Genomic DNA, 25,777 nt, shown 5'->3' with positions numbered 1-25,777 from the left:
TGTGTAGTAAAAAATATTATATTATAATTTTTCCTTGTAAATCAATATAATGTATATTTATCATTATACTTGTATTTGCTGATCTATATTTAAAAAAGGCCTTCAATATATTCACAAACAATAATTAAAATTTTAAAACAAACACAATATTCCCAGGGTCATGATGATCGTAATTTTTATTACATTGACGCAACTAAAACACTTTCAGGTCCATGACCGCAAGTTATACAGTTAGGAAAAGGGAAGAAAATAGCTTGACATAGAAATGCACTTCTAAATCAAGGGCTAATAGCGTCCTAATTTAGAAAAGAGCACTCAATACAAGTTGACAGAATTTGGCATGCCATTGTAGTCTTTTCCTCTTACTGCCTTTCAACGCATCCTTAATCAAGCTGGGAAAAAGTAAGAGTGAGTGAGAGGAAATAGGGAGGCGGGAGAGATGAGAGAAACAAAAGAGAAGCAGTGGGGTGAACATGTGTGAAAGAAACAGAGAGAATAAGTGAGAGAGAGAGAGAGAGAGAGAGAGAGAGAGAGAGAGAGAGAGAGAGAGAGAGGAGGGTTGTACTTGGCTGCTTTACTCCAAAATGTTCAAGCATGACTGACCCATTTCATCAGGTCTGTCAAAGCCATGCACTGATACATGTTGACAACATTTAATCTTAAAAATTGAAAGAAATGAATTAATATGCAAATTCCATCAGCTTTGTAATAAAAATGTCCTTGACAAAACAGAGAACAGCACCCCAGAGGAGCGGTGTGAATTATCCCAGCTCTGCTGTTCCTGAAGTCGGTCTGAGGTACACAAGTCCACCAGGAAATCAGTGCACATCTGACTCGGAAATAATTATGATGGAGGAACAAAACACTAGCAGGGTTGAATAAATGGAATGACATGGGAAAAAGCCTGGTCTGCTTTGTAATTCACTTTGAATTAATAGGATTAGTCGGAGATCCATATACACCTAAAATCAACACCACCCTATCAACGCACACTGAGAGCGACAAGCCTTGGGGAGGGGATGAGGTGTGTAAGTATATGTGTGTGTCTGTGTGTATTGCATGCATACTATTACAAATGCAAGCATAGTGGGATTCTACAGGGAAAAGCATCGAGGTTTTCTTATTCTTCACAAGACGAGGCAAACTCTCTAGAGACCGAATCTTACAAGACAAAGATTACCCATACAAAAAGAGCAGGTGGCTACAAGCAGGTCTCTCATGGAATTAGCTGAACTATGGGGCCTAATTATCTGTGGAAAGAGTGCAGTGAGGAGAGAAACTTCCCTGTTTGAAGGACAAATGATTAATTAAAAAGAACAGTGCACCTCAGTTGTGATCTCTGGACAAACAGGGCACTTGAAAGTCCCAATAGAATTCAACTATAACTCTGCACACTAATAACCAGCTCACAGCACAGATGACCAGTAGCGAGTGTCTGATCCAACCATCCAATAACTGCCACCATATCTATATACTTAGTTTATATATGTTTATTATCTATAAGTTTCCTCTAATAGCATGGACCTTTACAACTTTTAATCTCTTTCATATATATTTATGAAAGATTAAAAGTATTAATAGTACACACACACACACACACATATATAATTTGGTTAACATGGATGAAAGAGGGAGTCAGTGATGAAAACATGACTGAGAACAGAAACATTCCTGATCACCTGATCATCATCATCTTTTCTCTGCTTGTGCTCTATATGATGTTTGTTCAGCCTGGATACATTTATTAGGCAACAAAATTTGAAATTCAACATTTACCAGAGTCCTCTAAAACATATGTATCCGTACTTCTACTTGAGTAAAGGATGTGTGTACTTTTGCCATCTGTGTATATATATATATATATATATATATATATATATATATATATATATATATATATATATATAAAGGCTGAAACAGTTCTTGAGTAATTCGAATACAAAAAAGCATCGATGCAAATTAAACGGGGAGAAAACAGCAAGAGGCGAGGGGAAGATTCAGGCTAAAGAACACAACAGAAAGTTTCAAAAGTTATAATTGAAAAATTGATTTTTTATTTTATTTTGATATTTGTATTTGCATTTTGGTGTAATATGTCAATTAAATTCACTAAATAGGTTTAGTTTTTACAGATATTCTTGTATACAATTTCAGCAATAAAATGTAAATTTTTCAAATTACTTAACTTTTAGAGACCTGTCTTATTTTTTCTTGTGTATTTAGTAATGCTCTTTAATGAAGAAACAGTACTTCTTATCCAATTAAATCTAATATATATATATATATATATATATATATATATATATATATATATAAAAATGTATTAGATTTAATAATCCTTAATAATTAATAGACGATGCACCTCACACATTAAATATATCAAAAAGGGCTCAGAGAGTTTTTAAAATAGCAAAATAATTTATTGTGATTATTATTTAAATAATCTAAATAAAATAAAACATTTACATGCAGTCATACTTTAATAAATACATCAAATTGAATATTCAAGATCGAGCAAAACACACATAACCAGAAGCATGTAAAATATGTTCTTGTATATGTTATGAAATATATCTGGAATACAAGCATCTGCAGGTTTAAAGTTGATAATGCCTCAGCAGGGGGTTAATTTAGAAATTTAGTCCATATGTCAGCAGTCAAATATAATCTCCCTTTTAGTAGATTAAAGTCTTGCTATATTTTAACATTATTTTGTCTGTATGTTATTGGCCTGTGTCTGCAAACCCCTCTCTCTCTCTACCTCTCTCTCTTGCACACTGCTCTGCTCCTTGCAGCCATCCCTGAAAGATCACAGTAGACTGTAAAATAATGAAAAATGTGCAATCCTTGTGGGGCACTGCTTGTGCACATCCACCTCCGCCCAGGCATTCATCACTTGGCAGGTATTGTCAGTGAAAGTTTAATTGCATAAACACTCAGTAACTGTCCTGTCATATTTCTTGTCAGCTCGGATTCTCTCTCCGGGCTCACTATCGCACAAAACTATAATTGAATTGCTACCGAATCGCACCAGAGCCAAGAAGAGGGGAGCTTTATGAATAGAATTTGTTTCCTATCAGCAGGTCTGACAAATTGTGTCACGAGGAAAAGCAAGCCAGATAATTTTCCTGTTTATTGGGCGAAGACCTGTTCACTGTTACTCCTTATCTCTGCTGTGTTATAAGACCCAGTTAAACAAAAGTGTGTATATATGAAATTTGGCAACAAAAGCAATCGGCTTCTTCGAGGTGGGCTGTCTAAATACTGCACAAAGCTGCAAATAAGTCCACTATCTCCAGTGTGCGCTGATGTGAGAGATGAGTGGAGAGTGATGTGGGGGTGGGAAGTGTGTGTGTGTGTGTGTGTGTGTGTGTGTGTGTGTGTGTGTGTTTGGTGGGGGGGGAGGGGGTTGCAGGCATATTGTACAAGAGCCCCATGAATAAGCGCTACAGAGATGTGGTGACCCAAACCACTAGGCAAGTGCCAATGAATTATAATGCGGCATGCCAAAGGCCGGAACAAGACTCAAAACATCCAAACTCTTTATGTATAGAGACACATCTGCAACAGGGTGCTCTCAGGATAAAGAGGATATAATTATATTTTTGTATTTTATATCCATATTATCAGTGACTATTAATTTTACAAACACCATCCCAAACTCATTTAAAGTAAAACAAAATAAATTGTGTTTTTATAACAATACCTTACACATAAACCATGAATGATAGAAATAACTGTGAGCAAGCCAGATTAAGTTTTTTTCTTAAATAAAACAAATCTCAATAAAAATCATTTTATTGCACCACAAGTGCTGATTTCTCTGTGTTCCCTTCATAGCACCTAAGCTGTTTTCCTGTGTGCATGGCCCGTTCTACCTTTTTACTTAAACACTTTCCCACCGCACAACTTGGTGGGTTGTTGCTGCCTGGGAACTTGAGTCTAATGCACCGTGTCTACTCAACTTCTCTTGATAAAAAGCCCTTTCTGACAAGCTGATCAGCTAAATAAGCTTAAATAAAACTGGCTTCTAATAGTCTGGAGACTGCTTGATCCCACCTTTGTCTTCTGAAGCTCTGAAGCCTTCCTCCTTGAGTGATCTTATACTTTCCCTGTGACAGAATTTTCTATCTTTTTAGCCTGGCTAAGCTATCATTAGTTTCTCGGGTTCCTCACAGAAAATTACATAGCGTGTGTTTCTGTATAGTTTGATGGTGAGTGTGGGACTGACAGGTGAAACATTGAGATGTTCGAAAGCTTGATAATGCAGCCGAGTGCAAAATACGAGGTGGAACATCTCAATTTCCATAATAAACACTGGTTTGCTTGTGTGGAAGGCTCAACACATCCACCACACAGCTGTAAACATTTTATGCACTGCAAAGGACAAATACAGCATGAAGAACGGTCCATCCCAGCATAACCTCTGCGTGAAAGGCAGTCAGGATTGATAGGCAGTCAGAATTGATTTCTTTAAAGCAAGTTATGCTTTCACAAGAGCTTTAATTTAAGGCTAAACTTAAAGCTTGGGATAAATGAACACATCAGATGATTAAACCCATTTGTCTTAGAGAGCAGACTGAGCCTTTATTTATGGTAGCTGGTTGATCAGCACAGGCAACAACGACAGGGAATCTGTCCGATGAAGTGATAGGTACTTTCATAATTACTGAGTAACTTATGACCACGCACAGAAAATTAACAAGCATTATGACTTTTACCCTAGCAGGAGTGTTGTGGAGACTGAATTATTAAAGAGGTTGAGAGGCTCACGATGGATTAATCACATAAACACACCATACAGCAGGAGTTATAGCTTTCATGCTGAGGTGTAGCATGAAACATAAAACTATCCAGTGTTAGATTTTAATCAAAACTGATTATTTGGATTATTCTATATATGAAAAAAAGTAATTTTTCCTTGTATAAAAAAACAATGCCTACAGCATTAAAATAATATAAATCTCACATTATGTTTGCTGATCTTGTTTTTGCTGTTTTAGCTTTTTTTGTATTAACAAGATATTCTAACCCTGGTTTAATAAGATCCCAAATTTTGATGGGATAAAGTGTGCACACTATAGTTTGGAGTTGAAAAATGATTGAAGAGAAAGTCTGATCATTTTGAGATGTATAGGCCTAATCCTGATAAACCTTCCCATTATTGGGACTGAATAAAATGGTACAATTTATCATTATCTTTTTTCCACAAATATAATACTTGCTTTTGCATTGTATTAATGTGTGCATTCAATTACATTTATTAATTAGGGGTTTATGTGGGTCTGCATTCATGCACTGTTCTTCATGCTTTGTACATCAAGCCCTCAGTATGGCCAAGGCAAGAATCTAATGTTCTTGTAGCCCATTCCAGCCTTGTGCAGGTCTACAATCTTGTTCCTGACGTCCTTTGACAGCTCTTTGGTCTTGGGTAGGTTTGAAATTAAGAGGTTGATTCTGTGACGGGTGTTTTTTATATGCATAATGAGTTGATATTATGAGTTCTTTCTTAAAGTGACAGGAATAATTTGGGCCTGTGGGAGTTAGAATTCTTGCTGGTTGGTAGAGGATCAAATACTTATTTCACTCGATCAAACACAAATTAATTTATAACCTTTCTTTTTCAAATATTCTGTCTCTCTCTGTTAAAATAAACCTACCATAAAACATTCTAGACTGTTTATTTCTTTGTAATTCTTGTTCCTACCTAAATGTTTATAGAGTTTAAAAAGTTTATATTTTTGTTAAGATATTTTACTAAATAACATTGATTCAAACATTTCAATGTTGTATTTTTTTTCTTCCCAAAAATTGCTATAAATTATTCTTAATGACTTGCATGCCCATCCTTTGCCTTTTAATCTGCCTCCAACTCATTTATTAAATTCTGAAGTTTATACCCCTTACAGTTGTAATATTTATTTATAATTTTACTATATTTGAATTCTTAGTTATTTCAGGATTCATATACATTTATTTGGATATCAAGATTTTTTTGTAGCAAATTTTTCATTTACAATAAAACCTTGGGGGTGGAAGGTTAAAACCTTTTTGTGCAATAAGACATTTAGAACAAAACAAAGGAAAAGTCTGACGTCTATTTTGGTTTTCTAACAACTGGTCTGAGTTGGAGGACAGCCATGTTCCTGCCTCATCTTGAGGAATTCTCTTGAGCAATAAAGAAGACTGAGGCAGTGCTCTGACTGCTGCTCGCTCGCAGCTCATCTCCGCTCTGAGAATAGCAGAAATCCCTTCTGCCATCTGTGAATAGAAAATGCCAGTGACAAAGAATCCAGCCTTCAAATCCCCCAAACCTTGCAGCAGTCATGTCTCTAGTAATAAATGATATCGGAAAACAAATGTATACATTCTGCCGGGGAGAATGGCCTGCATTTGCGGAGCATAATTAGCATTTCCATTTGGAAGCTGGGAGGAGATAGATGCTCGGCTGATTTTAGCAGGTGGGGGCTAGAAATGAGAAGAGAGGCCATTCCAGCACATACTGATGTTTATTTAATTGAACACACTCCTTGTCTGACAGAAAGGCAGCTGGACAAAAGGATCAGATTTGCATTCTTAATCAAATGGAGACGTGAGAGAGAATAAATGGAAGCAGATGATCTTTCACATAAACAAATCGCAAGAACAACAAATTTGCGTTTCCTCTGTTACTCTTACAATCCTTTCTCTTTCATACTCATTCACACATACACACAAAATCACACACTCTCGCTGTGGCACTGGTGTCTGCTTGAGTGTGTGATGGATTGAAGAAATGTCAGATGAGTTGGAACGTGACCCCATTGGCTGGGTCAGCCCGAGTAAAATCAATATGTTTAAACTGCAGACCTTCTATGGCTTCAGATTTCAATTAAAGCTCTAGCTCTGGTCATGTGATCATCTCTGACTACTCTATCCTTACAATACAATTGAGTGCTTTGTATACTGTAAGTTTGTGTGTGTGTGTGTGTGTGTGTGTGTGTGTGTGTGTGTGTGTGTGTGTGTGTGTGTGATTGGCTCTGCGTACTAAAACAAAAGCGCTTTCTCATTATGAATACAAACTTGAAACAGTGGATGCCTCTCTACTACAGCTACATCTTAAAATATGTGTTCGCCCATGATAAGGAGTCTCACTGACAGGTGGATCAGACTAATGACTGCTCTCGGTGGGCACTAATCCTGTTATCTGTATTCTGTGTGAGTACAAATGGGTCCTTTGACCCCTGACTCCACTTCTCAAGGACACTCCAGCATACAAGGTTAACACCTTCATTGTGGAGTGTGAAGGGGAATCACCAGGGAGAACTGTTGCATACTGTGCCCTCATCTTGCCCTAGCCAGCTTAGAGACCCCAGACCGAGGCCACTGACCTTTTACTGCTTCTGTCTGACAGGGCCACATGTGGAGTGGTCAAACTTACTCAGCTCTCCGTCTTCTTGTCTTTTTCTTTTCTTTAGACACCAGCATACGGTCATCTCAGGTTATCCTCTTCAGAGAGAAATTGAAGAAGTTTGTTGAAGAAGAGTTCAAGAAGCCACAGTGAATTTCAGCCTCACTTAATAGAAACTGTCAACTTTTATTTTTCCTTTTTAAAATTGAATTGATTTCACTTTTCATGAATCCCAAATTGGATCTATCACACTGTAAAATACGAATCTCTAGATCTTTTAAACACTTTTAAAACACTGCAAGAGTTTTTGAGACAATTTGCACAAATACAATTTTTAAGAAAAAATGATCAAAGTTACCTTTTTTTTTTTTGGCGACTTTATTTCGGTGACACTAAATGAATTCAATCACATCAAACTTATTTTGTCTAATTGAAGTTGCATTGGAGGTTAAGAAGAAGAGGAGGAGAGTGAGGACTGAAAAAATAATAGATGGTGGAAACTGAAGGGGGAGAGTGTAGTGTGAGATTCAGGGAAGAGGTAAGACAGGGGCTTCTGTAGGTGGTGTTGAAGAGATGCTGGGTGATTTGTCAACTACTGCAGAAGTGTAAGGAAGACAGGAAGGTTCTTGGTGTGACAGAGAGAGGAGTTGTGGTATTGTATGAGGAAGTCAGGTATGGCAGAGAAGTATGTGAGGGTGGTGCAGGACATGTATGAGGACAGTGTGACAGCAGTAAAGTGTGCAGTAGGAACGACACACTGGTTTAATGTGGAGGTTTGACTGCATCAATGATCAGCTCTGAGCCCTTTCCTGTTTGCAGTGGTGATGGACAGTATGATATTGTGATTTGTGGTAAGAGTAGTGAGCAGGTTGAGAAGAGCCTGAAGAGGTGAAGTGGAGGTGCTGGACAGAATGGGAAAGAAAGTCAGTGGGAGTAAGACAGAGTACGTGTGTGTGAATGAGAGGGAGGGCAGTGAAGTGGTGCGGTTGCAGGGAGAAGAGGTGGAGAAGGTGGAGGAGTTCAGGTACCTGGGGTCAACAGTGCAAAGTAATGGAGAGTGTGTTAGAGAAGTGAAGAAAAGAGTGCTGGCAGGGTGGAGTGGGTGGAGAAGAGTGACAGGAGTGATTTGTGATAGAAGAGTATCTGCAAGAGTGAAAGGGAAAGTTTATAGGACTGTGGTGAGACCTGCAATGTTGTTTGGATTAGAGACAGTGGCATTGAGTAAAAGACAGGAGGTGAAGATGGAGGTGGCAGAGTTGAAGATGATTTTCATTGGGGGTGATGACGATTGACAGGATTAGAAACAAGTTTAATAGAGGGACAGCGCATGTAGGACATTTTTAGACAAGGTGAGAGAGGAAAAATTGAAATGGTTTGGACATGTGCAGAGGAGGGACATGGGGTATATAAGTAGAAAGATGCTAGGAAGAAGGAAAATAGGAAGACCAAGAAGAAGGTTTATGGATGTGGTGAGGGAAGACATGCAGGTATTTGGTTTGAAAGAGGCAGATGTAGAGGACAGAGTAGTATGGAGGCAAATGATCAGCTGTGGCGACCCCTAATGAGAGAAGCCGAAAATAGAAGAATAAGTAGATGAAGAAGAAGCAGCAAGGGCTCCACTTTTAGGGCCACCAAAATCAGCTGGTACTTGTCTGGCACTATGGGTAATACAGGAAACAGTTAACTATTGAAAACATGCCTATGAATGCTTAAATAAAAAAAAGTAAACTAAGGAGTTTATAAGAAGTTTATTTTACGAATAAATTAAATGAATCTAACATCATATTAATTCTAAATATTGATGATCATCAGGACTGGTGGACATATTGTTCTGTGCGATGCTTTTCTACCATTTAACCATGATCTTTGTGCTACAATGCCATTGGAAATATGGACAGTAAAGTAAAAAAAAAGTGCCACTCCACAAAGTTATACACTGTGTGAACCATACGATACTATACTCTTCTCTTGTCAAGAAAAATATTCTAATCAACCTTATCTAGCGTGTGTTCTAATCAAACCAATATTAATCCAACAAATTGACCTAATAATTGGTATAGAACATATTAGATACAATAGGGGTAGCTTGCAAACCTATTTAGCCTGTATGTTAAACTCTCTACTGATGTACTAGCTTTTACACAACCAACAAATGTACACACACACACATATATGTAAGTTGGTGTGTGTAAAACTAACAATTGTGTATGTCTGTGTATAACTGCATATGTTGGAGATGTGGGTGGTACTCTGGTTTGACAGACCCAGGTTTGGGGGCCAGGTGGAAAAGAGCTCTATTTGCATTTCAAATGTCATGCTCAGCAGCAGACACCTGTTTGAAGCTAGAGGAGGATGCACACAAATCAAAGGTCTGAGCCTGAGGGAGAGGCAGGATCACCCTGACCAAAGGCTAGTCCTGTTCTGGAGCCTCAGGATCCTGCTGCAGCGCTGCATCTAAACTCTGCTGCCCTTCAGACACACGCAGCATTTCCACACACCATTTTAAAACCATATTAAGGACTGGGGAAAACTGTGACTAGTGAAGTGTGTGTTTTAGCTTTTAGATTGTGGATTAATACATGCTGCAGTAGGCAGTGAAAACTTCTGGCTGATTATAAGAAATTTGCAAAGACTAAAATCCTTCACATATTTCGGACGTGAATTTTGCTTTGCTGTATTTCAGTGGTTCTTTTATACACTTTTTTAAAATACTATTTAGCTCAACACAAACTACACAGTATCCACAAAAGTTCTTTATTTGGTGCAAAAGCAATTGGTTCTGTATGTTAGTTTGCTGTATATTACTTACAAAGTGTAAACTTTTTTCATTTTTCATTTCAACTGTTGTGCAAAATGAAATAAAAAGAAACCTAAAGAAAACAAATCCACCATGTAGAAGCAGTCTGCATAAAAGTAGTACATAGAGAATTACACAACAGATTCAGTCAATATGTTGCTCCTTGGTGGGCAGTCAGCCTGTCAGTGGCAAAGTACAATATCGAGGGGGTAAAGTTCTAATCTCAATAAATCGATTTTAATATCACACATAAACAGACACTGGGGGTGACTTAATTTATAATATATACATTTATATATGTTTCAATACACATGGCTAATTAATTTGACCTGGATTAACATGGATTTATATTTTATTTGACATAAACTGTACAAACTTTAAAACTATGTTTAAGCAATATCTGTATGCTGAATTTTTTTGAACATGATGCTGAAGGATCTGGCTGCCATTCCTGAATTCACTCCACTGCTAATAATGCTGACAGCAATCTCTTTTATTAATGTATTTACGCACACAAACAGCACTGGCTTTCATCCTCATCAAAGGACTCTTGTTGACAAACATTAGGATTATCATCTTAAAAAAAAATCCAGAAAAAAACAGCCATATTTAATATTTACCGCTTTGTTACACATGTGACATACCCTTGAGAGAGAAGATGGAACCGGTGGGTGGGGCTGAGGGGAAATACTGATGTCTCTACAGCGCCAGACATTTAAACAAGACTGTTGATAACACAATTTACCTTGCAGGTACAACACAAAGAAAGGTGACATTGCAAAAGTGGAGAACGACATCAGGAGCAAAGCGAAAGGAAGGAGGAGACTAAAACAAAACCGTATTCGCAAAGCAGCCACTTATGTCTGCATTACATACTTCTTATATTAGGGGTTCGCTCTGAGAAACAGACAGAGATAGAGGGATTGTGAGGTGGGAAAGTGTTGGATGAGTGTCTGTGTACACAAATAAATCTTAATGGCACTACCCCCACTCCATTAAAGACATTCTCTCTCACTGCTGCACAAGAAATGGGCACTGTAAAGCCTTCTCTACATACACACACACACACACACACACACTTCACCAGTGTGTAATATCTGATGGCAAAAAAGCAGAGAAAAGGACAAAGCCACAAATGTGGAACTTCAATTAATTTAAAGCCCCAATCAGCAAAGAATAAATCCTTGGCATATCTAATTACTGAGGCTCTCGGAAGACCCGGGCCGAACAGCCAATCTCCCTCCTGTTTGAACAGCTTGATGAACTAAGGGACTGATGGATATCAAGTCATTTTGTTTAATTTATAAATGGATTTTCCCCTAATACTTAAATTATCATCAGTACAACACAATGAAAATGGGAACATTTGGAAGGCAAAGTCTATAACCATCCTGAAAAGAATTCTAATGAGGAATGTCACCTCTTTTCATTTCTTCTATACAAGTCCTCTAATTAAATTCCGGGGTGGGGGAAGAAGCGCGTTACAGTGCAGCCACCACTGCAACAGCTTCTTCCACATCGACCCTTAGTAAAATGCTCATCAAGCATATCATGTCTCACACACACTCCTGGCCAAACCGCTGGCCCTAATACGTTTTTTAGAAAAACACTATTTCAGACAAACATTCTTTCTTTATTTAGTCATTTTGTCAAGTAAGCATTAAGACAAATAAAACTGAGTATTATAATCACAAAAGAAGTTTTAGCTGATTTTAAACTGGGAGTTAAATAAGTAAACATACAATGATTATCTTCCATGAAAAGTTGCAACAAATGAAAATTAGCTTAAAACATTTTATTTGAATCAGTAATAGTGGTTGAAAAGTAATGTTTGATAATGGCAAGGAAAAAGTCCCTAAAATGGCTGGGGAAAGAAACATTTAGTGAAACCAGACTTAATTAGGATTGGAAATTTCTTTTTTCCAGCATTGGCAGCACAACATGGCAGCATTAGTGCCTATGACTTTTTTGTGATTACTATAAGAATTTTCCAAGAAATCTGTAAATGCTAAAAGTACATCAAAAAGTTTATCACAGAGTGTGTGACTATCCATCAGTGGCGGGCCGTGCATTTGGTACCTGGGCCTTTAATGGGGACTTACCCGACTTAATCCACCTCTTAATACCACCACTATAACGTCGAAATTATAGAAACCATCAATACAATACAAAAACGCAATATAACAACGCGTGGCATTACAGAGAGAGAGGAATTTTGCATATGGAGGGTGAATACCATTTTACTAAAGCAAGAAACCCAGAAACTCCAAACACTAGTCTACACTACAACCGCAACTGTGCCACCTACATCATCTGGAGCAGTTCAGGATCAATATTTGTCTAATAACATGACAACCATTAAAAATTCAAATAAAATACAACCTACTCACCAGAGATGCATACTCATAATTTGCACCGATCCTCAGAGGCTGTAAGCCAGTGGTACCACTCGTATTCACTGGTCTGGAAGTGGCGAACAAACCCTTTCCCGGGCTGAGACAAGCTAGCTAGCTTCGGGGTTGGTTGACCTCTTCTCACGATGTCTAGCTTTTTTTTTAAATGGATTTTTAAGTATGTCCGAGACCATATTAATTTCTCTTCATTGGTATGGCATGAAAAATTCTTTCTTTATGTAGATATAAAATAAATAATTAAACTCCACCGAAAAATTATTTTAATCAGCAAACATTTGTTTTATTGATGCGCCAAGTCTCGAATCAGCACCGAAATCCACCATGATGCGCACAATTAAGCTTCTGGGGGTGGACAAACGTGCCAGTGTGTTTTGTGGCATTTTTCCCTCATAATGCTGAACCAAAATTACATTTCTTTGGAATTGTCTTTTTTGATTGTGCCTTTGTAAAATAAAGAAAACAGTCAGGGGGCGCTCTCTGTCATCCGTCATTTCTCTTCACAGACACATAAGTAAAACAACTTGAACCTCAGTAAATACTTACCTCACAGACATAAAAAATATATGAATAAAAAGCTCGTAATGTTTTTAAATAACTAATTTACATCAAAAACAAATATACTCTGATTATGTAATCCATATAAAAGTTAGAGGTATAGTTCCCCATTCAGGAACTTCGAGCTGCGTCGAAACGCTTTGGGAATGCCCAAAGCGTTTCGACGCAGTGTCTCGTTCCCTCTGGGAACTAGGGTTACATGTGTAACCCAAAGACGTTTCTCCGGGAATCACCTCATTAACTCTCTGTGTGGAAACATAGCAAAAGTTCCGTTTGGTGTCCTGTTGATTTTCCCATTTTTAAAACACCATAGCCCTAATATTAATATGAAGTGACGTCCAGTTATAAGCATGAAACCAAAACAGGTAGTAGTAATGGCTACTTTTTACTTAAGGACTTGTCAGAGCCCATCTTCACTTTAACTTGAGTAAAAAAGTGTAGTCAGTACTTCAACTTTTCCCCGAGTATTAAACATGAGTATCTGTACTTAAAAAATGTGTGTACTTTTGCCAACTCTGCTAGTCAGGGCTTAATGCGTATTAATGAACACCTGAAGATGAAGATGTAGACCATAAGCAGAATCATTTTCAAAATGTCCACTGCTAACACTAGTAACTACCGACCATAAGAGGAAAGAGAAATCCTTACAGGATTTTTGAGAGACGCCAGATTCATAAATGTATTTCTTTTCTTGTTTTCTTATTTGATGAAAGGACACACAAAGGACGTGATTTTCTTTTCACTCAATATCTTCACTGTTAATATCAGCCAAATGTCTAAAGTAAATTAGCTAAAAAAAATTCTAGGAACATTTAAATGTCATAATATCCATCTTTTATTTTCATCATAACACTAGATAGATTTTATGTGAACTCAATCTAGATTAAAAAAATAAATAAAAAAATGGCCAATTTATTTGAGAGATTTTTTTTCTCTTACCTGGTTCAGGCGTCTCAGAGTGTGAGGATGAGGAGGCTGAGCTTGCTCCATCCTCAGCCCCGGCTCCCTGAGACAGCAGACTCCGACCTGGAGGAAGCTTCATCCCCAACTGCTCAGCCATCTCCACCTGATCACCCGGGTGCACATAGTCAAACACACTGCTGCCTGTCAACTCCACCTGTACACAGAATAAAATAACATTATATATATTATTATATACATTAAAATAAATAAATAAATTAACAAAAATTATATATATATATATATATATATATATATATATATATATATATATATATATATATATATATATATATATTTCATTTTTTCCAAGCTAATCAGTGATGTTTCTAGTAAAGACTAGGAAGTGTTCTGTAATATATATATTTTCAACACACAGTTTTATGTTTTTAATACAGAGGTGAGCTCGCTTGCTGTCTTTCTGAAAGCATCAAGCTATACTGTGCCCTAAACACTCCATGCTAGGAGCACAAGTTTACAGATAAGAAGAAGCTGAAAGTTTAAAATTTAGAGAGGACAAGCAAAAGGAACACTCCCCCAGTGTATATCTGGTCTTGGGGATGTTTCAGGATTACATGCAAATAATCCCTTTTATGTGCTCTCCCTCAAAAATGTATTGTTCCAAGCTGAAACAATTCATACACAAAAGACATGATGACAACAATGTCCTGGATGTGTAATAGGTAATAATCTGGAACAAAGAGCATGGGGGAAATATTTATACGATAGTGTGATGGAAGACTTTGTTAGGACTGCCTCGCTCACATAGTGGATTAGATTTTTTTTGTTATTTTTTGTTCACATATCCTGAAAATATCAGGCTGTGTGTGACACAAACGCATACACACACACACACACACACACACACACACACACACACACACACACACACACACACACACCTGGCTATGATTCAGTAATGTGAATTTTGCTTTTTTTTGTTGATTTTTGTTGATATCTCAAACTGCACAGAAAAAGGAATTTTATGATTATTACTTTACAATAAGGAAAAACACATACAGATTTATTCTCATATTAATTCTAATTCATTTCCACATCATGTGCATATACTGTAATGGCAACAAGGCAACACCAACAGGTGTCTGAGCACAGGGCAAACTAAACATGTCTCCCATTCCCTGATTTGCTGTATCTGCTTATTATTGTATAACAATGTTTTTTTTTCCCAGCGCAAAGCAGGCATGTGTTTGCTCTAAAAACCTCTAAATGCTCTGTAAATGAATGCCCAAAGTGGACTGTGGATGTAATGAGGTGAGTTATGCATTGCAGTTCGATTCCAAGCTTGGAGTTCGCTTTGAACTAAAACGCCTTCCCAAAAACAGGAGAGCAGGATTTTACAACTGTATTTAACCTCAAGAGACAAACAGCCCCATGGATTATGAGGATGGGAGGAATGATAGCGATTCAAATGAGCAATTGGATTAAGCTTGAATAATAAAGAGAGATGACAGTATGTCGGTATGCCAGCAACAGTGCACTGAATACATTACACTGAGTGCTTTAAAAAATCTATTTCCGAATGGAGATGAAATGCCAAAGCTATCTCTCTCTCCCAGGTCTCCCGCAGACAAACCTTTTGTGTCTATTATAATTCATGAACACGGCCCTGTCGACTGTTCTAACTGTATTACAATGAGCCTACTTTTCAACACAAGTGTTTCCACAAAGCACTTGTGCAGTGTTATTCTCAGCGATGGGGAGATGGGGAGGGCTAACAATAATACCAGCTCTAATATGCGTTGTGCACCAGGTGGATGTGGTAAAGTACTGGCGTTATGCGTTACAAGAGAGCAGCAGATTATACTCTGTGATTGCAGAAAGGACACTTGGATTACTGCATGAGCTTTTGCATCGTAGATGAGGTTGTGCTTAGTAGAGGGGGGCATGGGCTGTGCCCTCAGCAACACATTTATTCTGTAGAAGGACTCTCAATATAAACCACAGCCTCATCTCTCTTCCTCTGACTTATTATGACTGACTGGCACGGATTAATAGAAACACATGATTCTCTAAACATGAAGAGAGAGAAAGAACGACAGACTTTGTGCTTTGGTTTAAAAAAGGAAAAGCTTTAATTAGCAGGGTTTCAAGAAATGTCAGCTATCTGCTATTAACTGTTCTGCTCCATCAAACCCATAATCCCCACTGTCAACTTTCATCACATGATCGACGGCTTCCTTCCTGTTTGCCCCCAGCCCAATTTCTACCTCCACTCTCTATCTTTCCCTGCTTAATGAATGTAATAACCCCTGCAACAACCAATAACGATGACCCCACTCCCCTGAATCACTCTCTCTCACGCACACACACACACACACACACACACACACACACACACACACACACACACACACACACACAAACACGCATAAACACATGCACACACAGTATGAAACACTAGTGCTAGCTTTTCTTTGTCACTGGTCGCTTTCTCTTGCCCTCGGAGCCTCCGGCTTCTTTGTTAAGTGTCACTGAACCCTGCTGAAGAGCCATGGGAGAATGCCAGCCCTCATCCTCCTTATTATGACACAATTACTCTCTGGCATCAACTCAAAACATGCTCACCTCCTGCTCTAAGCCACTTAACCTGCCTGGAGTTCTCTAACATTTGGCCTGGGCCACACGTGCAAGCACACAATAAAGTGGTACGGTGTGAGGTGAAATGCCTATAAATAATAAAACAAAATGCACAGTAACAGGAAAAATCGAGAAGCTGGGACTATCGGCGGAATCCATTCTATAGGTCGATACCTGTTCCTTTTGTTTTACCAAAGAGTAAATATCTGTGTTAGAAACTACTTTTCAAAAAATATACTTAAATTATCCCTTTAAAAAAGAGATTATCAATTCTTGCCCCCACTTGAACTGGGAGACCCAAAACAAGGTTTACATGGGCTGGTGTAGAAGATTTGAATGGCCTCTATAGAGCTCTAACCTCAAACCTATTGAACACCTTTGGGCTAAAATGGAACCTTGACTGCACCCCAGGCCTCCTGAACCTGCATCAGTACCTGATATTACTAAAGTCCTTGTGGCTGAATGAGTACAAATCTCCACAAGCACACTCCAAAATCTAGTAGTGCATCTTCCCAAAGAAGTGGCGGTTATTATAACATTACATGGGAAATAAATGTAAAATGTTATAAAAAAACACATAAAATCTTATGGTCAGGTGTCCACAAACTTGTCCATATAGTGCATCTAGCAAAAACAGAGCTATCACAGATGGATTTATCAGCCAACTTTGCTATAAACATGTAACTTCTCGAACAAACTGCAATTCTTTTTGAAATTGTGCTCTGCTATAAGTTGACAAACTACAAAATATATTAAAAATATATGTTAAACAGTATAGCTATAGTACAGTATAGTTAGTTTAGTTCAGTAGTTTATATATAGTTTAAAGTTCAGCAGGTTTGCTCTAACAGTAAAAAAATGTAAAACAAGTAAAAATATTTATAATTATAGTATGTTATAGTATATAAATAGATATTTATAGTGTAAAGAATAAACAGAACATCTGGTTTGCTACTTTAAGTTTGAGCTGTTGACTATTTCAAGTCTCAATCTTTCAAATAAATCTTGAAATTTATTAGGTTATTTAATTTTTATTAATATTATGGTTTACTACAAAAATCTTATCACAAATTTAGTCCTTCAATTCTGTTTTTCTCTCATATGTTCATTGCACACATCGCTTGTTTTTATATTTTATACCTACTGATTAATTCTGATTAAAGTTATTAAGCAAATGTGGATGTTATTATATATTTTATATGCATGTTCATGTGGAAGAACTTTATTCCACTAACATAGTTGTAAATAATATTTGGTGGCTGTGCTGGAACTCAAAACATTTTGTATTACAAACTCAACAGCAAATATATAGAGCAGGTTTTTAGCCCAACAGCAGGCAGAGGCTTAAAGGAAGGGCCTAATTAAAGGCCAATTGGAGCTGTCGTCTTTGAATGGGGACCCAGGGGGAAACCTAGCTACCTGGCTGACCTTGGCAAATGGGAGTCCTTGGCAAAGGCGGTGACCCCCTGAACCCCGCTCACATCCAAACTCCCTCACCGCTGTGCCATGTGACCTGCTTCATGCAAATCCCTTCTCCCCTGCGAGCAATGGATAAACTGCAGCCTAATTAAATATTTTTTAACGATGTGAGTAATTTTTGCCGAAGGGTGGATTCGGGGGGAAAAAATTAATATGAGATCACAAAAGATGTTCCCGCCGTTGATTCTGTAAATTAATGACTATCTGCCTTATGATAAAAAAAGCACACTGCCAAGAATAAGAATGAAGTTCGGCAAAGCTTTACTTCATTTGTCTAATAACTGCATGCTTTAAAGAACAAAAAAAAGAAGTCTAAAAAGCTTCTGGAAAGTTTCCATGAATCTCTGGACAGACTTTATGGCATGAAAGTGATGGATGTGAAAGAGGCTGCCAAGCCCAGAGCTGAGGAGTAATATTTGTCAGTGAAGGTTTCTAATTTCACAATTCAAACAGCCAAGCTGCACAGTGTGTATATGTGACACCTTTCTGCTCCTCTGGAATCTCCAGAAGAGGGGGTGAGCTAAGCCGTTCTCTCCTCTCCTCTTAGCTACTCTATTGCCTGGCCGAGGCTATATCTATCACAGCTGCACTATTAACTGGTGAGAGCATTCTCCAGCCCACTCGAGTGTTACACGGCTCAGATTACAGTAACCTTTAACTGGGCAGTGACAGACAGACAGTCGAGATTTACTGGAGGAGCACTTTGCCTCACTCTCTCTCTCTCTCTCTCTCTCTCTCTCTCTCTCTCACACACACACACACACACACACACACACACACACACACACACTGTGCTTTTAATACTGCATTGTGCCACTTCTCCGCATGGCTTTAATCTTCACTTCTCAACTAAACCTTTCACATCAGGAGAAATGCACAGCATCAAGGCAAGGCATAGTGGTCATTTTAAACAAACTATCACACACTCAACACTCTAGAAGTCATCAGTTATAAAATATGTCATAAGACTAATGACCTGTTGACTAATAAGACCAAAGACTAATGACATGCTCAATTTCTCATCATTCTCAAATAGTAACAAACGATTATATATGAAGTTGGGAAATTTTAAGAATAAATTGTGGTGAATAAATTCATGCACAACATTCCATCTCTTTTATTTTCCTCTCGCTAAGAACATGCAACAGCAAGGGGGGAAAAAAACTTTAACAATTAACTTTGAAGGACAAAAAGGGAAAAATTTCTCCCGGTGCTCCTTTCTCCAGTGCGCCTGATTTTTATCGAGCCCCACAAAGCCTTCTTAGATCATCTTAATCCACTGTGGCAAAGTAGCTGAATATGAGATTCAGATTGTCTTAGAAATTCCGTGCTAGCAATCAGCTTCCTGACACCGCTTTTCTCTTCAACCTTCAGAACTTGTGACAGCAAAGACCAAAAGGCAACCCACAAAGGAGAGAACAACCGGTGAAGTCGGCACACTAGCTACTTAATCCACAGAACAAAGATAGCACTTCTGACACTTCTGAGCTGCCGCACGATCAAATATTTGATGATATACATATAGCATCAAGAGCTTCGCAAAATACCGGCCTAAAAATGTATCACTGAGTTTTAATTAGGTACACTATGTAAAACTCAGATAAGAAATAACAGCCTGTACATTCTTGCAAGCACAGTTATATGTCCAGTTATTTAAAACCTATTTTGCAAATGTTAATTTTAATGTCATAAAAATCAATGATAGTTTATTTTCCATCAAAGGTGAACAAACTGATGTAAGTTTAAACCAGTCATTTCAACTAATACCACCTTTGAGAATCATGTAGGTTCAACAGCAAATATAACACAAACCATTTAATAATGTAAACATCTGGAATAATCATGGTTTTAAACTTTTATTACATTTAAATCTGTAAGATTTTGTAAGGGTTTCAGATTTTTCTTTTTATTAAAGCACAGACAATTATGTAGGCCACAGTAAAGAAACAAAAAAAAAAACCCTGTAATTTGTGGAGGATAGTTGTAGATGTGGTCACTGCAAGAGAGAAAAGGAAGGGAGGAGAGCTGGTCTGAGTTATATTTTCCATTGCGAGAGTGGACTAACCTCTGTCCACTGTGCTCCTGCCCCCTCTCTCTGCCTGCTGAAGGGCCTGTTACAGATCACTGGCCACTTTGAAAATCAAGAAAATGAAAATCAACTCAGGGAGAAATCTGTCCAGGCAATAACCCGTCTGTCTCCGTGGTCACATCCCAATGCCTCTCCATGAGTGGGAGGTGTCATGGGTGGAGGGTATAATCTAGGATTTCAGCCTTGCTCTTTTTCTGCTACCAAGAGCGCTGCTATTATGAGAGTCCGTTCTCCATATCCCCTCCCCACAATAGCCCAGTCCAAATTAAATTAGCAGCAACAACAACAACAAAAAATGCAGCCAAACAGCATGTATTATAGTTATTTGGATCAGAGATTTATATATATATATATATATATATATATATATATATATATATATATATATATATATATATATATATTACTGAGTAAATGCTCTCTGTCTCTCTCTGTCTTACATCATTCTTTTGTCCCCATATTGGGATCACTTATCTATCCTCCACGCATCTGAATAGCTTTCCCTGTTAGAAACATGCATGTCTTCGATTAAATCAATAAACTCTCATTTTCTTGTAAGGGTTCCATATTAATTGGAGAGGCCGAGGCAGAGTGGGTTATGTGGATCAGAGGATGAAGATAGGAAACACCAGGAGGCTGCCATGATCCCTTAATGAAACCTCCACACCCCTCCCCTTCCTGACCTGCCTCTGCCTTTCTTCCTTCCTCTCTTTTATCCCCCCATTCCTTTTCTCCATGCATCCTTCCCTCTGCCCAACGTTCTGATGAGTTCTCATGCTGATCAAATACAACGCAAATGCGGCCCTTTTGTAGTTGTGCTCAATTTTCTCTCTATGGTCCTGATAAATCCAGACATTGCACAATCACAGGCCATAAATCTTTGTCTGATTCCCTGCAGCGCTGAATTGATGAATTATTGAACAGGAGAGAAGTGTGCACATATGGACACGCATAAACTTGCAAACATACACAGATACATATCTCGGTGCACATTTACACTACTGCAGAATCCTTCTTCGCATTACAAAGCTTCTTCGTGTGACATAAGAGCAGGCAGAACACGGCTTGCTTTTGATTTGTGATGTGCATAAGAACAACATACGTGAAGATGTATTTGTCTTTAGATGTATTTAGAGTAGCAATGAAAAGAACATTTCAATAGCATTACTGTAAAAAAAAACTCCTCACACACCATACAGTCAATAAATCCACCTTCCTCTAACTATTGTATTATTTATTTCGTACAATATTTCAATTTGTACAATGATGACCACACATAGGAACCAGGTTTTGCTTCCCTAAAAATTTCACTGTACCTAAGAGGCTGATGACTATGGTGCTTATATGAACATCCTTCCAAAACACTTAGAACTAATTATTAATTCATTTTGTACAGCTGTAGAAAAGGAATTAATTATAATCACAATATTTGGTATCACCTAGATTGTGTCACCCCTAACTTGTTAATTATGAGCTAAATCTATATCTATATTTAGATTTTGGCTTACTATAAATGTGATATATAAATAAACATGATGTCCACACTAATTCAGATTAAAAACACATACTGTATTTGTTTCCACACTTCCATGCACACTGAAAGTTCAAAAAGTGGATACATTTAAAATGTTTTCACGTTGTAGTGTGGAGACAAAAGTAATATTCAACAGGAAATGACTACTCGTTTCCTGTTACTGGTCATATATACTAGTCAAATACTTTCACAATTATTTACAAGTTTGCACGTGCAGTACAGAGGTCTAAACAGTTTTTAGGTCTTTCAGTGTGGATGAGCATTTTTTCAGAAAAAAAAAAAACATTTTTAAAGAAAAATGGAGATTAATGTGGAAGTAGCTAAACTTAAGTTAGGTTCAAATAGGTATTACTTATAGCCCTACTACCCTCTGAGTTATTGATATTGATGTTAAACCCATTCATTTCAAATAATCAGTAAAACATCTGAATAAATACAAGAACTGAAAAGTAAATACATTATCTTTGATCATTGTGGGTTATCTACTAAAACACTTTGAAAACCAATGATCTACACAAACAAGCTAATATTCATATAAACTGAAAGGTGGTCAAAAGCTTGACAAGTCTAATGAATAAAATGTTTGTTAGCTAACACGATAAAGCAAGAACATGCCATGACTTCACACTCCGACAGAAGCGGAGGCCTCAAACACATTACATACATTTCCATAGCATTGTTTATCAGTGTTTTTACAGCAGTATTCCAGAATAGGGTGGGAAGCTTTGCCTGAACGAGGCTCTGTAGGGCAGGAAGTCATTCCTGCACTAACTGAAGGAGTTTAGAATTACTATTATGCTTACTGCTTTGGTCTGTGCAGGCTTAAATATCTTAGACTGACAGATGTGTACAAAAATAACCACTGAAAATGAAGATTTGCCCAGAAATTTCAACTGTATTTGTCTGGCAGGGTGGGAAAAGCTGCTGTTTCTAAAGTTTAGCATATAGTCAAACTGAAATTTAATTCTGCCTATATCAATGTTTTGACAGATATACTTCAGAAAATATAAATACATTTAAGCAAAACAGTGTAAAAAAAAGGGGGCATTCCATCCTTGCGTAAGATTTGCAGTGATCGCATTAATGTGAGAATCCATGATTTCATTTAGAGTTAAAAATTAATAGCAAAGTCTAGATGGACATAAGGTCAGAAATTGTGATTGACGAGTGGTTGCAATATTTTGTGGGGTTTGTATGTGGTTACCAGTAAACATATTCATTTATTCATCCGCTCAATCAATTATTTGTCAGGCAGATGTTCTCACCTAAAGCGAGTCGCACAGCCAGGCTCGTGACGCTCAAACAATAAAAGGGATCTTGTGCAAGGAAGACAGCAGCAGCCTGAGAGCAGCGGGGAAGTTAGAAAAATGTCAGTGCTGCTACAACATTATGACCATCATGCACACCAACACTGCACTAATGTCACATCAGACAGCGTCATAAAGCTGAGCTCCCTGCTTTACTATGCAGTCCAGCTGAGAGACAAACCTGTAGTTCACACTGGAACAACAAGCTAATATAAGAAACACCTTCAGGATGTGTGTTTAGTGAAAGTGAGGTTGTGTGTAATATCATTGTTTTAAGCTGTTTGGCTCTGTTAGGCCTGACATGTGAGACCTTTCTGTCTCGCTCTTTATCTTCAGCCTTATTCACTGTCTCACTCTTTATCTCTAACAGTGCTGTTTTTCTCTGTCTCTGTCTCCAACCTTGTCCTCTGTTTCACTGCCTATCTTCACCTACCACAAAGCACACTCAGTTGCACACCTTCTACATCGACCCATACGCTTTCACACAATAGCTCCAATTCACAACTGTCTCAATCTTTACCTCCAACCAAACTCACAGTTTCACTGTTTTTATGCCCAACCACAAGACAAAAAAAAATCATATTTATGTATCTTTCTACACTGTTTCAATCTCTTTATCAGTAACAAAATCTCACACTCTATCTCCAACTATATTGTCTCTCATCTCTTTCAACAGCCATGCTGTCTCACTGTCTTTCTCTGTCTCTGGCCATGCTCTCACACTCTCTGTTTCCAGCCATGTTATTTCACTCTCTGTTTCCAGCAAGGCTGTCCACTATGTCTCAAGTCTCAGTGTCACTCTCTTTCTTAAGCTGTCCTGTCTCACTCTCTGTCTCAATTCATGCTGTCTTGCTCTTTCAGCCTGTCTGCTGCTCCACGTCCTCAGTTCCCCAGCGCAGAGGCTCAGGCAGAAGGACGCTGCTGTTGCTGGCTGAGTGAGTTTTCTGATTTATGCTGGGAGACTGCTGCTGGCACCAGGGCACCTTGAGGGAAATTATAAAGATCCAGATATACAAGGGCTCCAAAGCAGGGGATGATACAGTTACTGAACTTTCTATAATGTGCGTGCGTGCGTGCGTGCGCACGCACGCACGCACGCACACACACACACACACACACACACACACACACACATTCTTGGACACATAGAGCTGTGATTGCAGTTCAGAACTGTTCCATGGCTTAAAGGTTAATGTCTACACTGCAGATGGGTGAATGCTCTGGCCTGCTTCCACACACCTAACTCTGTCAGAACAGCAATCTGCCCCCCTGTTGCCCACTGAGCCGTTTCCTGCATATCTATGGCTGCCGAGGACAAAATCTGAGATGAGGAGACACAAAAAGCTAGGTGTAAAAATCAATATTAACAAACTGTCAGTAAAGGCTAGTGATGTTGAATGCACTGCATGTTCAAAAATCTAAAAAGAAATCCAAGTCTACTTCAATCCATCATCCATTTTATCTCTTCAACTGTGTTTGTATTAACATTATAAGTCAAACCCTGTTTTTTCCCCTTTGAATGTCTTGTATATGTCTAGGTGAGAATGAGTCCTCCTCTCATGTTTCTTGCATCATTATGGCCTGTCAGAGGAAGTTGTATATGAGCAACTTCTTTTCCAGCTGCTGATTCCAGCAGTGCATAAGCGGAAACGGCAACAAACACAGACAAAGCTGTCTGAGAAATGGGCTCGGTGCCAGATTTATTTCTCTTCTCCTTCCTCTGAGACTCCACACCCAGCAACCAAACCCACATGCTCTCGTGAGCACCCACTGATCCACCCATTCATCCTTCCATCCATCTATCATTCCACTTGTCTGTGCTCACCTGGGAGGCAGCAAACACTAATCTTCATATTCTTTGTCAAGCTCTCTCGAACAGTCTGTGCATGGGCTTGACAACTTTCTCTTTCAGGTGAAAAAAGCCCAATTGCAGGAGGTCACACATGTGCACATGACAGAATAATAAAACACCATTATTTTAATCTTTTTTTTTTTTTTACAATGCATTCTATGCTGCATTTTCTGTATATGTATGAGTATATTTTATTAGAGAAATGCTTATCCTTGGTTTAAAGGCTAAACATATACTGATGAAGAACAGTAGGAGCAGCATAACTGTCTGTATCCCTTTTCTCTACAGCACACATGGGATTTGTGAGCATGCCTAAGAGGCCATGGTCTGCCTGTGAATGACTGACTCAGACCTCTGAGTGTTGCATGCATCCACATACTCAGCTTCCACTTTCCCAACAGAGCATCCGTTCATGCACAGCGTCTTTGTTTGGGTCCTTTGTTCCCAACAAGGATTTCTGAAGAGAAAGTGGTCACACAAACTGCTGAGAGCGAGGCTGCATTTAAAAGGAAACAATGCAGATTGCACACTGATACATAAAATAACTCTATATTGGATGTACAAACCCATAGAGACTGTAGGCAAGTGCGCTGACAAGTTATTTGACAATGACCTTGACGCGCTCATTAAGTAAAGATTTGCCTTTGTGTCAAAAAACTTAGCTTAAGGCATTAATCAGTGAATTAATAATTACATTAGGTATATTTCATTAGGTGCTCACAAGACAGTAAAATGTAAATTGTATATCACAATAACAAAGAGTTGATTGCTGAGTAATTTCTTTGCAAATACAAGTCTTTTT

The 25,777-nt window shown here is 38.1% G+C and overlaps 1 protein-coding gene across 4 annotated transcripts in view; it reads right to left on the bottom strand.

The window, feature by feature from the left end:
• Positions 1–25,777, bottom strand: part of LOC124390344 (neuronal PAS domain-containing protein 3) — a 220,455-nt gene that overhangs the window by 21,084 nt on the left and 173,594 nt on the right. For all 4 annotated transcript variants that reach the window (XM_046856232.1, XM_046856233.1, XM_046856235.1 and 1 more), the window contains one exon: positions 14,096–14,273. In XM_046856232.1, coding sequence (XP_046712188.1) covers positions 14,096–14,273 — 178 coding nt within the window. The remainder of the gene's footprint in view (positions 1–14,095; positions 14,274–25,777) is intronic.

Source organism: Silurus meridionalis, chromosome 8 (assembly GCF_014805685.1).
Source record: "Silurus meridionalis isolate SWU-2019-XX chromosome 8, ASM1480568v1, whole genome shotgun sequence".
Classification (NCBI taxonomy): domain Eukaryota; kingdom Metazoa; phylum Chordata; class Actinopteri; order Siluriformes; family Siluridae; genus Silurus; species Silurus meridionalis.
Note: the sequence above shows the minus strand (reverse complement) of the source record. Positions and strands in the feature narration are given on the sequence as shown.